The sequence below is a fragment of the Sinocyclocheilus rhinocerous genome, unplaced genomic scaffold, assembly GCF_001515625.1.
Source record: "Sinocyclocheilus rhinocerous isolate Xijiao unplaced genomic scaffold, SAMN03320098_v1.1 scaffold819, whole genome shotgun sequence".
NCBI lineage: Eukaryota > Metazoa > Chordata > Actinopteri > Cypriniformes > Cyprinidae > Sinocyclocheilus > Sinocyclocheilus rhinocerous.
Window position 1 is genome coordinate 665,184 of NW_015665814.1, and position 14,408 is coordinate 679,591.

General features: G+C 38.4%; 1 protein-coding gene across 1 annotated transcript; it reads right to left on the reverse strand.

The window, feature by feature from the left end:
- Window positions 1–4,140: 4,140 nt before the first annotated feature.
- On the reverse strand, window positions 4,141–13,916 carry LOC107731521 (transcription factor MafA-like). Its single transcript, XM_016542634.1, has 5 exons — window positions 13,863–13,916; window positions 9,349–10,113; window positions 7,311–7,568; window positions 5,837–6,052; window positions 4,141–4,650 (listed from the first exon to the last, which is right to left on the reverse strand). The coding sequence occupies exons 2-5, from the start codon at window positions 9,943–9,945 to the stop codon at window positions 4,501–4,503; spliced, it is 1,221 nt and encodes a 406-aa protein (XP_016398120.1). The 5' UTR covers window positions 9,946–10,113; window positions 13,863–13,916; the 3' UTR covers window positions 4,141–4,500.
- Window positions 13,917–14,408: the final 492 nt, after the last annotated feature.

Below are 14,408 nucleotides of genomic sequence, written 5' to 3' on the forward strand. Positions count from 1 at the left end.
CCTCGTTTATAATGGGTTTTCATGTTTTTGAATCATCGCTCCGGTCTGACAGGGCATCACAGTATGGTAAGGGGTGTAACATTTCCGTCACACGCTTGAGGAATTCGTCCAATCACAACGCACTGGATAGCTGGCCAATCAGAGCACACCTCGCTTTTCAGAATGATGAGCTTTCTAAAAATCGACGCGTTTCAGAAAGGCGGGGCATAGAGGAGAAACAATAATGTACAGTATGTGGAAAATAATGTGTTTTTTGAACCTTAAACCACATAAACATTGCATTACACCAAATACACAAAATAATGTTCTTTTCAGCAACGTCATATGACACCTTTAAGGTTCCTAATATATACCATTTAGGGGTAAATCTGGTGCAAAAATGTACCTTTTAGCTTTTGTACCTAAGTTTACTGCCCCAGTGACAGCTTTGTACCTTTTTTTCAGTACAGCATACAAGCTATTGTAAGCTTACTAATAATAGATTTTGCTATCTATTATTATTGTATACGTAATTTTGGAAAAAAAATAGTGTTTGTGTGTTTTGTGTGTGGTTGGTTAGATATGTGTGTATAGCACAGCCGTGGGGTGAGTGTGTCTATGTCCTGTCCACAATAGTGCCCCTCTCATAGACAATGAGGCCCGGCAGAGAGCGGCCCGTGCTCTATTATACCCATAATCCCTGTGGCTTTGTGCTCTGCCGAGAGAGAGACAGAAAGAGAGAAAGAGGGAGGAGGGACAAACGTGAGCTCATCCTAAACAACTCTCATCCAGGGTCAGATTCACAGAGAGACACAAAGAGAGAGCAGTGGAAAAGAAACAATCGCAGAGACACATTTGAAACGAAAGAGATGGACAGGAAATAAAGCTTTCAAAAACTGGGGCCAACTAAAACTAGGTTTTACACAAGAAAATATGAATGCTGCTTGTTGCATTTGTATGAATTTAGTTCGACTTATACTGTATCTCTTAGCGTATAAATGCTATGGCCCCAGTTAATCTGATTACTGTCTCTTTAATAAGAAGGTTAAGAGCACCTCTTTAAGAGGTTTTGGACACATGCAGTAATAAAACACAGAAGACACGGTAGTGCTGAGCAGAGTTAGTCTTTTTGAGACCTGTCAAGTTATCTCTTGTTAAAATTAAGTTCACTTTAGCTTACCTTAAAGGGATAGTTCACCCAAAAATGAAAATTTGATGTTTATCTGCTTACCCCCAGGGCATCCAAGATGTAGGTGACTTTGTTTCTTCAGTTGAACACAAGCGGAGATTTTTAACTCATACCGTTGCAGTCTGTCAGTCATATAATGTCAGTGGATGGGAATCACGGCTTTGAGAGTCATAAAACATGCACAAACAAAACCAAATCAAACCCTGCGTCTCGTGATGATACATTGATGTGTAAAGACACAAAACGATCGGTCTGTGCAAGAAACTGAACAGTATTTATATCGTTCCACCAGCAGGCAACAGTTAAGGTAAAAGTCTGTGAAAGTGATGTTGTGCCTCTTTGGGATGGCACTTCAATGCACTGTTCACTTGCATAATGCAAGCTTCTAGAGGGCACATAAGTCTGAAGTAGTGAATTTAGGTAAAGAGTGCAGAGCTAGTGGTTGTTTTGTAGGCAAACATGCCTTGAATTTTATGTGAGCGGCTATCGGTAGCCAGTGCAAACTGATGAACAGAGGTGTGACATGCCCTATTTTTAGCTTGTTAAAGACTACTCTTGCTGCCGCATTCTGGGTTAGTTGCAGAGGGTTGATAGAACTGTCTGGAAGACCTGCCAAGAGGATGTTGCAATATAGGACAGAACTAGAGCTTGAACTATCAGTTCTGTTTTGGCAAGGTTGAGTTTAAGGTGATGGTCCTTCATCCAGCAAGAAATGTCTGTTAGACAAGCTGAGATGCGAGCAGCTATCGTCGGATCATCAGGATGGAATGAGAGGTAGAGTTGAGTGTCATGAGCATAGCAGTGATATGAAAAGCCATGTTTATAAATGACAGAACCTAGTGATTCCATGTAGACGGAGAAGAGAAGTGGTCCAAGAACTGAGCCCTGAGGCACCCCAGTAGTTAGATGTTGCGACTTGGACACCTCACCTCTCCAAGATACCTTGGACCTATCCTATCTGATGAGAGAGGACAACAGGAGATGGACTTTTCCAAATGCTCTAATGATGGATTGGTTACATGCAGCTTTTCACTTCACCAGATGTTAACTGATGGACTGGATTGGTGTGGATTATTGTGATGTTTTTATCAGCTGTTTGGATGGCACCCATTCACTGAAGAGGATCCATTGGTGAGCAAGTGATGCAATGCTTATTTTTTCTCCATCTGTTTAGATGAAGAAACAAACTCATTTACATCTTTGATGGCCTGAGAGTGAGTACATTTTTATTTTTGGGTGAACTATTCCTTTAAATGAGAAGAAGCCCCAACAGGGTTGAAAATGGTCATGTCTTGGTCAAATAACTTCATGAACATTATAAGTGAACCTCAGGGAAAACAGTCAAATAAAATAAAGTAAAATGAAATAAAATACATTATGACACGTCAGATGAATTAGTCAGTTGTACAGTCCACAATCCATGGCGTAATCATTAATGGTAAAAGTATGTTTATTTCATAAGAAACCACTACAAACAGAGCATAATGAATATAATCTTTCTTATAATCTTTTTTATCCTGCTACAAAATATTAATGAAATTAATACACACTATCAAATGAACACAATTATCACATTACAAACAATGAATAAATACTGTGAATTAATGAAAATAGCCAGATAAATTTTAATTTATAAACCTATGGCGAGCAAAGTAAACCTCCTAGAAAAGTCTGCGTCTAAATAGGCATCTACTAACACCCACAGTGACCAGCTCTGTGAACTGCTAAATGAATTTGATGTCACAGTTAAATTACACCCTTAACTTAATCATAAAATGTAACTTCCAAAGACACAGTCACTCAAAGTTATGTAATGTTTTTCACTTGGTTTGTGTTTGGTTGTTGATTGCATTGCTTTTCAGTGAGTTGCAGCTACTATGAAAATATCACACAGATGGCTTATACATATAATCATTCTACATGTGTTGCATTCTTGCTCAAAAAGTCAGCAGTTCTTCATAGATGTACATCTCTAACAGTCATTTTGGTGAATGCCAAATAAACGTGCTAATGAAACTCTCGTAAGAACTAAACTCATCATCACAAATAGCTCAACACAATGAGATAGCAAGCCTTTTGTGCTACCATGGGTGATCTCATTCGTATTCATAGGTATTAGCAGAAAATGTGCACACAAACTTTTGTAGCGTCTGGACCAATCAAACACACAATATATATTTTGTTAGCTAGATTTAACAAATACTCTGTAACACCCCTCAGTTAACAAGCCATATGAGGACCTATGGACCCTTCCCCCCGAAATGCGTAACACCCCAGGAAGCCGAACAGGCCCCTGGTTGTACGTTTAGACACTAAAACTGTACAATATCAATATTAACAGCAATTAAAATGTAAATGTTTTTACACAAGTAAACCAGTCTTATCCTTAGAGGAATCCTCTAACAAGTGAGAATACCAGTTTGATTTTTACATACTTGTAAATGATGGAAAATCCTTTTTTTCAAGTCAAATGTATTCATAAATGAACTCTGCATGGGCCTAATAAAAGTAACCCCGAAGACTTAAAGGGACAGTTCACCAAAAATGGAAATTCTGTCATTATTTACTCACCCTGACATTGTTTTAAACCCGTGTGAATTTCTTTCTTCTGCTGAACACAAAATAAGATATTTTGAAGAATGTGGGTAACCAAACATTTGATGATAGCCATTCACTTCTATAGTATTTTTTTCCATACTGCCAAAGAGAGAAATTCATGCAGGTTTAGAAAAACATCAGGGTGAGTAAATGATGACAGAATTTTCATTTTTAGGTGAATTGTCCCTTTAAGTCATATGCAGGCTTTCTATGGCTGAATCATCAAAGATATAAAATGTTACTAATTTATTGATTCATACAGAATAGAATGAAACCAATATAATTTCAAAAACTGTGAATGTGTTAAATAAATAAATAGCCAACATACTTAATAAATCTTATTTATTATAAAAACAATAAAATCCACCTATTCATTCCTATAATTCATTCATTATAAATACGTAAAATAATTTATGTTTTAAATGCTGTCATTACTTTGATTCTGTAGATTCTATCCAAATCTCAAAATATGCTAGAACCCTTTTGTGTATGAATACCTATGAATGCTAATGAAATCATGTTGCTGCTACACAAGCTCACAATGGGCAAAAACGCAATCCCATCAGCAGTAGCATGACGCCATTATGTCACAATCCAGGTCCACCTCACAATCAACCCGCTTTGGTTTAATAGCTTATTTTAAGTTGAGTTGTAGTCACAGCTCTTTCGAATTACTTTCACCCATCACAATAATCAGCTCTCCTTCAATTCTCTTCTGTACAATGTTTATTTTGTCACAAAAAGTAATCCGGAGGAGTAGGAGAAGGCGAGGTGTTGGGATGGGAAGGCTGAGTCTCGTTTGAACTGATGAGCTTCTCGTAACGAGCTTTGTATGTGTCTCGCTCTCTCATCACGCGAGACAGCTCACACTGCAGCTGCTCCAGCTAGAGGAACCAAAACAGAGAGAAATCATAAATACTAAAATCATGTTGATTGCTATTAACTTTCTAATGGAAATAGTGATAATCTTTTCTTTACTACTGTTATATTACGGAGCTTGCACATGAAATGCAAGAAAAAAAATTAAAAAAATCGCGGGCACGATTTAATAATTCGTTCCCTCATTTTAAGTAAATCGTGCACTCGATATAATAGGTAAATAATTTTAGGTAAATCGTGCGCACTAAATTATAATTAGTTGTACTTCCTGTTCGCGTACGCATTCTCATAAACATGTTGCTGCTATATGTTATGTCATGTTATGTTATGGACAGAGACACTTTAATTGGGTTTTATTTTGAGTTGGGAATGAGTTATTGGAATCATTTTAAGTGAGAGGCATCTACATCGCATACTAATAATTGGAGGACTCTACCGGCGACGCTGCACGATTTACTTAGAACGAGGGCACGAATTATTATATTGAGTGCACGATTTACTTAAAACGACGGAACGAATTAGCCTATTAAATCGTGTGCAGGATCTAGTAAATCGAGGGAACGAATTAATAAATCGTGCCCACGGTTTTTTTTTTCTTGCATGTCATGTGCGGGCTCCGTACATATTTGAGTGAAAGGGCTTTTAAATTTTTTCAAAAATAGAACTTTTTAGAACGTTTAAAATTAAACAAGCAAGCCGCTAGATGAGAAAAAGTGACACAAAAGTAACATAATGCATTACTGTATGTTACTTTCATGAGTTCGCCTGCCCATCCAGTCCTTATGGTTAATGGTAAACGAACTTGGCTTGCAGTCCTCAATGGAGGCTCGAACCCGAGGCTCATCTTGAGCGCCGAGTTCAACCCCCCATTGCGGTACTACCTAGAGGGAGAAAAACAGCAATAGAGGAGGAGATGGGGAGGTGGAGGGATGCCGGAGGAATTGTAGCTGGGATGGCGCAATGAGAGCTGCTTATATAGGCTTGTGATGATGATTGACAGGACTGAATGATCAGGCTCCTCCCGAACCTACGTTTGGAACTTCATTTAAAGTTACTTTTTTAGTGAGTAACACAATATTGTAATGCATTACTTTTAATAGCACCTTTCCCCAACACTGGTTATAATTGACTTTTGTTGTTTGTGGTTGTATTTGTCTAATTTCTGTCATGTTTCAGTGCTTGATAGTGTACCTGCTGTGTGAGAATGTGCTTCTCGGACTCAAGCGCGTGCCGGTGCTGGAGTCGTTTGTAACGGCAGGACTGGGCATAACCGCGGTTCTTCAGCGTCCGTCTTTTCTGTTTCAAACGGACCACCTCATCTTTGCTTACCCCACGCAAATGTCTGTTCAGCTCTCGCACTGACAGACTTACCAACTGCTCATCGGAAAAATGCTCATCCACCCCGCACTGAAAGAGAAGGAGACAATAAGAGGTAAGTCTGAGAGATTTGTCACGGAATGGACACAAAGTGTGATAATGACAATCAAAGCTTTATCAAACACTCACATGGACAATAACGGATAAATGATTAGTACACAGCGGTTGAAATGTCTGATGTACTGAACAGTCAGATGAAAACAGCACAGTCATATAGAAGGATTATTTATTTAGTGTAGTTTGTTTTGCCTTATTGCTTTTGTGGTGCTAATAGAATTGTATTCAATCCAGTTGATATCAACAACTGTAAAAACCATGACAAGATAATAACCACAACAGTAATGATAATAATAAAAAAAACTGCAATAGTCATACAGCTGAGCAAGTTCAAATTTTTCTGCTACAAGATTTATGTATGTATGCATGCATGCATTTTCAGTGAAGTAGTTTTGGTTGCAATTGAAACATTACGGAGAACAAATTCCTTTTTAAAAATTAGTCACTCTCAAACTCGCAATTCATAACTGTTTAGGCAAATTGGTGGCAGACTGGAATTATTTGTTACTAATAATGTTTCAACTGCAACCAAAACTACTTCACTGAAAATCAATCAATCAATCAACTCTATAGTAACTATCAATGAACTTGCTTATGTTGTTGATATCAACTGGTTTGAACACAACTCTAGCAGTGACACAAAAGCCACGAGGCAAAACAAACTACACTCACTATTTGCAACCAAACTACTATACTATATGACTGGGCTGTTTTCTCATGACATCACGTTGGATAATATAACAATAAAACAAAAATGTATGAGCTTTGTGTGTATGCGTGTAACATAGTTTGGCCTAGAGGTGTAGTGTAGTGTGTGTGTGATTTTGGCAGCACATTTCCATACAGCATAATCTGACTGAGTGTAAGTGACAGTGATCAGGATTACATCACAATAATAGTAGATATTACCATAATCTGATAGCGCTGCTCCACATTTAGAGACAGGCATTCACAAGCCACATCCATCAAATTGCTTTCAACACACTTCAAAACAAAATCACCAACCATTTATAGTTCAAAATGTGAAAAATGTGAATCCCTAAATATAGAAAGGCCAAATTAACTTTTAAAAGAGTTTTCTCATTTTTTCCTCACCTTTGGAAGTGTTTCCTGAAAAGCTGAAAATTATTTTGGGAACTTAATCTGCCGAAGAAGTCTGATCGCTGTTGAGTACATGCACGTGACTGTGCTGACAACCATTTTAGGAGCATGAATTAGTGACTGCAAGTACCTGAGTGACTTGCAGATGATGATGATGATGATGATAATGGCCTTGCATTGGATAGTGTGGGTGATGGAGGCGGCTCTGTGGACTGAGGGGTTGTGAGAAGGGACTGGTGGATGTGTTGAGAGATGGAGGGGTGGAAGAAACGACCAGTATAGGCCGGTGACACATGTCTGACGGCTTGTTAAGAACAACATCAACACCGCTGTCACTGCTGGAGTCACCCATGTGACTGCTGCTCGAACTCTGGGACAAAACTGGGAACTGCGGAAGAGATTACAAAGAGCACATTAGAAAGAGATTACAATGAAAATGGCACATTTGGACAAACACATTTGGCCAGTGGTTATTGTGACCAGTGGTTTCCCTTGGCCGGTGGTCCTCAACCCTGTTCCCGGATTTTAAAAAATACAAGTTTTGTGTATTTCCCTAATCAAAAACACCTGAATCAGGTCATTAGCTCATTAGTAGAGACTCCAAGATGTGTTATAGGTGTGCAGATAAATGAGACAAGTGTTGGGGGGGGGGGCTCCTAAACCAGGATTGAGAACCCCTGGCCTATAAAATAAAAAATCATGCGCATAAACTATGATGGAAAAACATTTACCAAATAAGTTCCTTGATACACAAGAAAAAACTCATGTGACTGCCTCAACAGATCATGTGATTGGATAACTAGACGAACCAGTGGACTGATCTCATCGCAAACGTTGTTTTAATAACCCGAGTGAAAGTACATCATCAAAATGATTTTGTATAATTACCTTCCAGAACTGTCTCACAAGATTGCATTCCCAAACATCATCTGCCTCCTAAGATGTGTCGACTGCCTGCGTTCATGCATGCTATCAAATGAAATATACTTCGAAAGTCTGCGCATCCGACTGTACGCATACGCTAGCATACACGTACAAAAATGAAGTATACTTTGGGCTTAAGAATGCAACATATACTCGCATTGCTTTATGTATTGTGTTTTTCAACACATTTGTGTCTGAAATTGAGCTTCAGGGCCCTATTTTAATGATCTAAGCACATGGTCTAAAGCGCACGACGCAAGTGCACTTAGGGCGTGTCCGAATCCACTTTTGCTAGTTTAATGACGGGAAAAATTATCGGCGCGCCCAGCGCATGGTCTAAAAGGGTTGTCCCTATTCTCTTAATGAGTCATGAATGTGTTTTGGGCATAATGTGCAATAAACCAATCAGAGTCTCATCTCCCATTCCCTTTAAGAGCCAGTTGCGCTAGCGCCTTGGTTGATTAGCTATTTACATGGCGAAATTTGCAAGCGGAAAAACTGAGCGCTTCACTAGCAAGGAAATGGATCTGCTACTGCAAATAGGTGGGCTAATTCTGATACATGCAATGACTATTGATTATGACGTGTAGGCATTTTTATATTTATGTACACAATAATAATCTTTTAAACTTTAATCCTTTCATTTTTAATATTTGGCATGTTTGTGTGCTGTCTCTGTGTGTGTAATAAGTAAAGTGTACACGCCTTGTGGACCCGCCTATAGGCGCATATTACTAACGCACTCTTTAAATAACAAAAAAATAATAATACTGCGCCATTGACTTTAGATCAGGTTTTAGTTGGTCAATGGTGCAGTCTATTTCAATTGCCTCAAAATAGCAACCCGCCATCAATTTGCCTGAATACACCTCGTATTCAGACCAGCACGCCCATGGGCGAACAAATAGTAATAGGCACAATTGCATTTGCTATTTAAACAACGTGGCGCAGCCACTAGCAAGAAACCAGCAAGAAACACTTGCGTCGCGCCTGGCGCCGCATTGCGCTCGGTGTATAAAAGGGCCTGATTTTCTTCACTCACTTGGGACTAGGGTTGCAAAGGGGTGGAACATTTCCGATAAATTTCCGGAAACTTTCCAAAAATCCCTGGAATATTCAAAAAAAAAATCCTGGAAAGTTTCCAAAATTTCTGGAATGTTTCCAAAATTTTATGGAAATTTTCCACCTTTTTGCAACCCTACTTGGGACAAACAAATACATGGTCCAAATATCTTAGATCATACCTGAGAAGTTACAGCAGCTGCAGCAGAGTTCAGCAGGGCCTCCACTGCATCCTCACATCCCAGAAACCCTCCTCGATCCCGGTCCCCTCGATCCGGCACTCCTCTAAGAGCTCCCAGCAGAGACGCGGCACCTCCGGGCTCCCCACCGAACTGCTGCTGCAGTGCAGCCACCCAGAGCAGGTCCTCCAAGGAGGTGGGGTTTGAACACGGCGTGGGGCCCCCAGCGGCTGGGCTCCCGTCCAGGTTTCCTTGAGAGCCGGAGCTCTGGCCTGACATGTACCCGGTGGAGATGGACAGCGGGAATGAGAGAGAGGAGGAAGAGGAGGATGCAGATGGCGGCGGGTGTCCGTCACTGAGCGCGGGTGATGGAGGAAGGGAGGTGTAGGGACTGGAGCTGAGGCTGGAGTCAGGAGGAGGGCGAGGAGCATACGGAGAACCGGTCGTCTCTTGATGGACGCCTGAATTGGGGTATAGGCAGGTTGGAGGAGGTGGAGGGGTGTCAGGCTTCACTTCAAACTTTAGCAGGTCGAAGTCATTGAGATACTCCATGGCCAGGGGGCTTGGAGGCAAAGAGGGCAGCGGCAGAGACGAAGACATTGCTGTGTCGACAGGAAGTATGGAAGTTGTTGACTTTGAGTTTTCAAGGCGAACAACAACAGACTTCAGTTTTTACACAGAGATGGAAACAATACTGTGCCAAATTAGACTCAGTTGTTAAAATGCCTGTTCCTTTGAACTGAAGGCTTCCAGTTTTATCATCTGAAACTGGCAAAGAGAAAGAGAGAGAAAAAAAAATTGTGATTAGCCATTAGTCTTCTCCAGCTATATGGTGCAGATACTATTTGAGACCCTGGAGCACAAAAGCAGTCTTAAATCGCTGGGGTATATTTGTAGCAGTAGCCAAAAATACATTGTATGGGTCAAAATTATAGATTTTTCTTCTATGCCAAAAATCATTAGAATATTAAGTAAAGATCATGTTCCATGAAGATATTTTGTAAATTTCCTACCGTAAATATATCAAAACTTAATTTTTGATTAGTAATATGCATTGCTAAGGTCTTCATTTGTACAGCTTTAAAGGTGATTTTCTCAATATTTAGATTTTTTTTCAGATTCCAGATTTTCTAAATAGTTGTATCTCGGCCAAATATTGTCCTATCCTAACAAACCATACATAAATTGAAAGCTTATTTATTCAGCTTTCAGATTTCGAAAAATTGACCCTTATGACTGGTTTTGCGGTCCAGGGTTACATATGGTAATCTGTGACCAATTATAGTAGGACTACATTAGCAGGTAATGAGTAACATACTGACTGATGTTCTGGAAGTTTATGTCACATTAGACAAGAAGATTCCAAAGCCTGGCCTGATATTACAATATACTGTAGGCTGATAGTGACACCTTTATTAAATAATTAAAACATAAAAAAGCAATGTAAGAAATTATTTTTCATGAAAAATTACAGAACATTTGTGATAAACGACTTTTCCTTTATTGGCTAATTATGTATCCTGGGTTGCAAACAGTTTCAGATTAATAGAGGAAAGACCTAAATGCAATCCCATAATCTTAATCCATCAATCTAGTTATCCCACTGAACAGTTGCTCCTTAACACAAGTGTTATGCACAACTCAAACAATATTTTATGTTGTCAGGCCTGATGAAATACAGGTCAAAATATTCATGGTAACAGACCAACACATCTTATCTACAGGGAAAAGCACCATTCAAAGCATTTTGTGTTAAAAACCGAACACTGTGGCAGTTTGAGATAACACAAGTTTACATATTTTGGAACTGACAATCTATATGTTGAAATTTACAAAACAAATCAAATGTCAAATATTTCATTTATTTCTTTTTTTATACGGTTGCAAGCAAAGGGTCACACATAAATGGTTAGATCATAAACTAAATCTAATAAAAATATTCAAATATGAAGATTAAATAATAAAGAAATATTTTAGGTTTCAAGTATTACAACTTCAAATAATTCCAAATTTAAATTCCAATATTGCCAAGGGTTACGTTAAACAATTTTACATCTCGTCTTCAGAGGAAATCTTTTTTTTTTTTTATAATACAGGAAATGTATGCATGAATTTGCTGGTGTTTTTTGTAACCACATGACCCGTCACACCTGCATGTGTGTATGTATATATATATATATATATATATATATATATATATGTCTAACATGACCAGTTTTTATTACATTATTCATAGAGCAAACAGACAGACTGATGAGCTCATTTGGTTCACAGCAATCAGAGAGTCATTACATGCTGCCACCTAGTGCACTGACTGAAACATCAGCTCTGACTTTTCAGTATAACAGTCCTAAACTATTCTACAAAGGATCAGTAAAATTAGGCAAGAACTGTAATAGCAGTACAATTATATCTTCATTTAAGCAATCCCAAATAATCTACTATAACTAGAACGTTTAGGACAATACCCAAAAGGAAATCATTCAGGATTTTTAAAGGGGTCATATGATGTTGCTAAAAAGAACATTATTTTGTGTATTTGGTGTAATGAAATGTGTTTATGCGGTTTAAGGTTAAAAAAACACATTATTTTCCACATACTGTACATTATTGTTTCTCCTCTATCTACCGCCTTTCTGAAACGCGTCAATTTTTACAAAGCTCATTGTTCTGAAAAGCGAGGTGTGCTAGAAAGGAAAAATTGAAATCGCATCATATGACCCCTTTAAAACTGTCATATAGCAAGACTTTATTCCAATAGAAGTACAAATTCTGAAATTTGTAGCAAAAAAGAAAATGTAGAATTCTCTTTATATATATTTATAGATGATTCTCATTTGGCCCTTGGTAAGATTGAGAATTAGTTGGACTGGAAAGCGATTCCAATAGGCATCCTGACATTCAAAATAATTTAGAAGTAATAATATCTTGTGCATGACAAGGCTTTTGTTTTTGTGGCTTGGTGTGTTCAGCACAGTGTAATCGCAGAAGGTTAGTGGTGGGCAAAAATTGGCAAACTAGCACTTTTAGTGATCCTGGGGGGCTGAAGTTGTTAATCTGAAGTCCTAATAATGTCTCGTTGAGGAATCAATGTGGTAATAATGCCTGAGTAAATCTGATTTAGACACTGGGAGTAATACAGTGAGATATGTAATCTCTCTGACACACACACACACACACACACACACAAGCTTACAGTTACATGTGAGAATTTCTTAGTGGATCTTGTTCTTGTAAACTACTTTTAAAACGGACATTATACAATAAAATGACATATCCAACGGTTTATAAAATTGTTTATACATGACAGCACATACAGTGAAAGGGATTGCTAAAAACTCTTCTATTAAGTTCAGTGCAAACATCTTTAGATCTGATATCTAATTTTTAAAATATATATTTTCTTAAAGTGACTGATATATCCTTGAATAATACCTTTAGAAAGGAATCACAAATCCCCACTGCAGTACTCTTGTAAAATTTGCATACATACATACATACATAAAATAGAATTGGGATTACTTTATATCCAGTAACCAAAAGCTGCAAATGCCCTGATTTTACCCCAAACATAACCTCAAATGAGGTCATGTAGAATGAGAAAAATTAAGGTATAGGCAAAGGAGAGAAAGCCAAGCAAATTTGGCCAGTCAGAATGGAAGGTTTTCATTCTGAAATTCATTCTTATATCAAAACTATATGTGTATACATGGATTTTAATGCAAATTCCAAAGTGAGCAAGCAGACCCTCCAGCACCCCACTGCTGTGTCCCCATCTGATCCTGCAGATACATGTCCTAATCCACTCTAACACTGTTACAAGCTACAGATTAACTATTTCATCCCAGCACTCCCAGTCACTGCAGCGTCCCCACAAAATACTGAATAGGGATTAATCATGCGCATGCTTCCCAGCCCATGCATCACTGTTCTTCACACTAAGAAACAATGATTCTTTTAAGAACTGTTCGGTAACACTTTAGAATACTGTTCCATCATTAATGAATAACTACACAATGCAATATTAGCACATCTCCTCAATAATCCACACAATTTGAAGCATCACCGACCGAAGTATGACGCAAAGTATGAACAAGTATGTGACTTGATAATAGTGACACAAGCACCACTAATAACTCTAATTGAGCAGGTTTCATCAGTACTTCTCCCCTCATTTGTAACCGAGCAGAGAAACTGATAGTCCTGCCTTAAACTAATGACGATAGTCAAATCAGAAGTTGACATGTGCTCAAACAGACCATTGCTTTTAATGCACCAAAGAGTTACACTTTTTAGTGATTCATTCAACTCTGATTCATTTTGGTGAAGAATATATAAGGTTTTCTACAAAAATAGTGTACTTCAGCAATTTTCTAGCTTTGCAGTGTGCAAGAGCATTGTGTGTGTGTGTGTGTGTTTAATATGTGAACATGTGCATGAATGTGAATATAGATATGCATCTGTGTTTGTGCATGGGACACGCAGCCGTGTCTGTGTGTGATTAACAGACTACTCACTGGATTAAGAGGCTGATTCTACCACAGTAATCTGGTGTCAGATTAGCAGATTTGACTGATCTGGTAAACTGTCTGTAATGTAGACACACCTCCCACCTGTGTAAAGACATACAGCTTTAAGAAAAGCACAAAATCCACAGCACACCTGAACAAAAGATGTTTTTCAGTCATTTACTGCAGATTAATCCACAAATTCACAGTGTTTGATACATGCAGCTTTTAAAATACAACATTCATTTGATATTTATATGATTGTTTTACTTTGGATTATCAGCCAATTTCATGTTTCTGTCCATCACTTTTCTTTGTACTAAGAGCACAATTTGTGTTAAAAGTGCAAAAAAGTATAAAGAGTATTTGTTAGGAATACACACACACTCTCACACACACACACACACACACACACACACATACACTCACACACACACGCAGGTTTGTTTTTGTGAAAAGTGGGGACATCCCATAGGCGTAATGGTTTTTCTACTGTACAGACCGTATATTCTATTGCCCTACACCAACCCTACCCCTAAACCTACCCCTCACTCA

Excerpts from the sequence above, each read along its gene's own strand:
- LOC107731521 (XM_016542634.1), bottom strand. The coding sequence starts at position 9,945 with ATGTCTTCGTCTCTGCCGCTGCCCTCTTTGCCTCCAAGCCCCCTGGCC. Across the intron at positions 7,569-9,348 it reads CAGCTGCTGTAACTTCTCAG|TTCCCAGTTTTGTCCCAGAG; the intron begins GTATGATCTAAG and ends TCTCTTCCGCAG. Across the intron at positions 6,053-7,310 it reads ATCATCTGCAAGTCACTCAG|TGCGGGGTGGATGAGCATTT; the intron begins GTACTTGCAGTC and ends CTTCTCTTTCAG.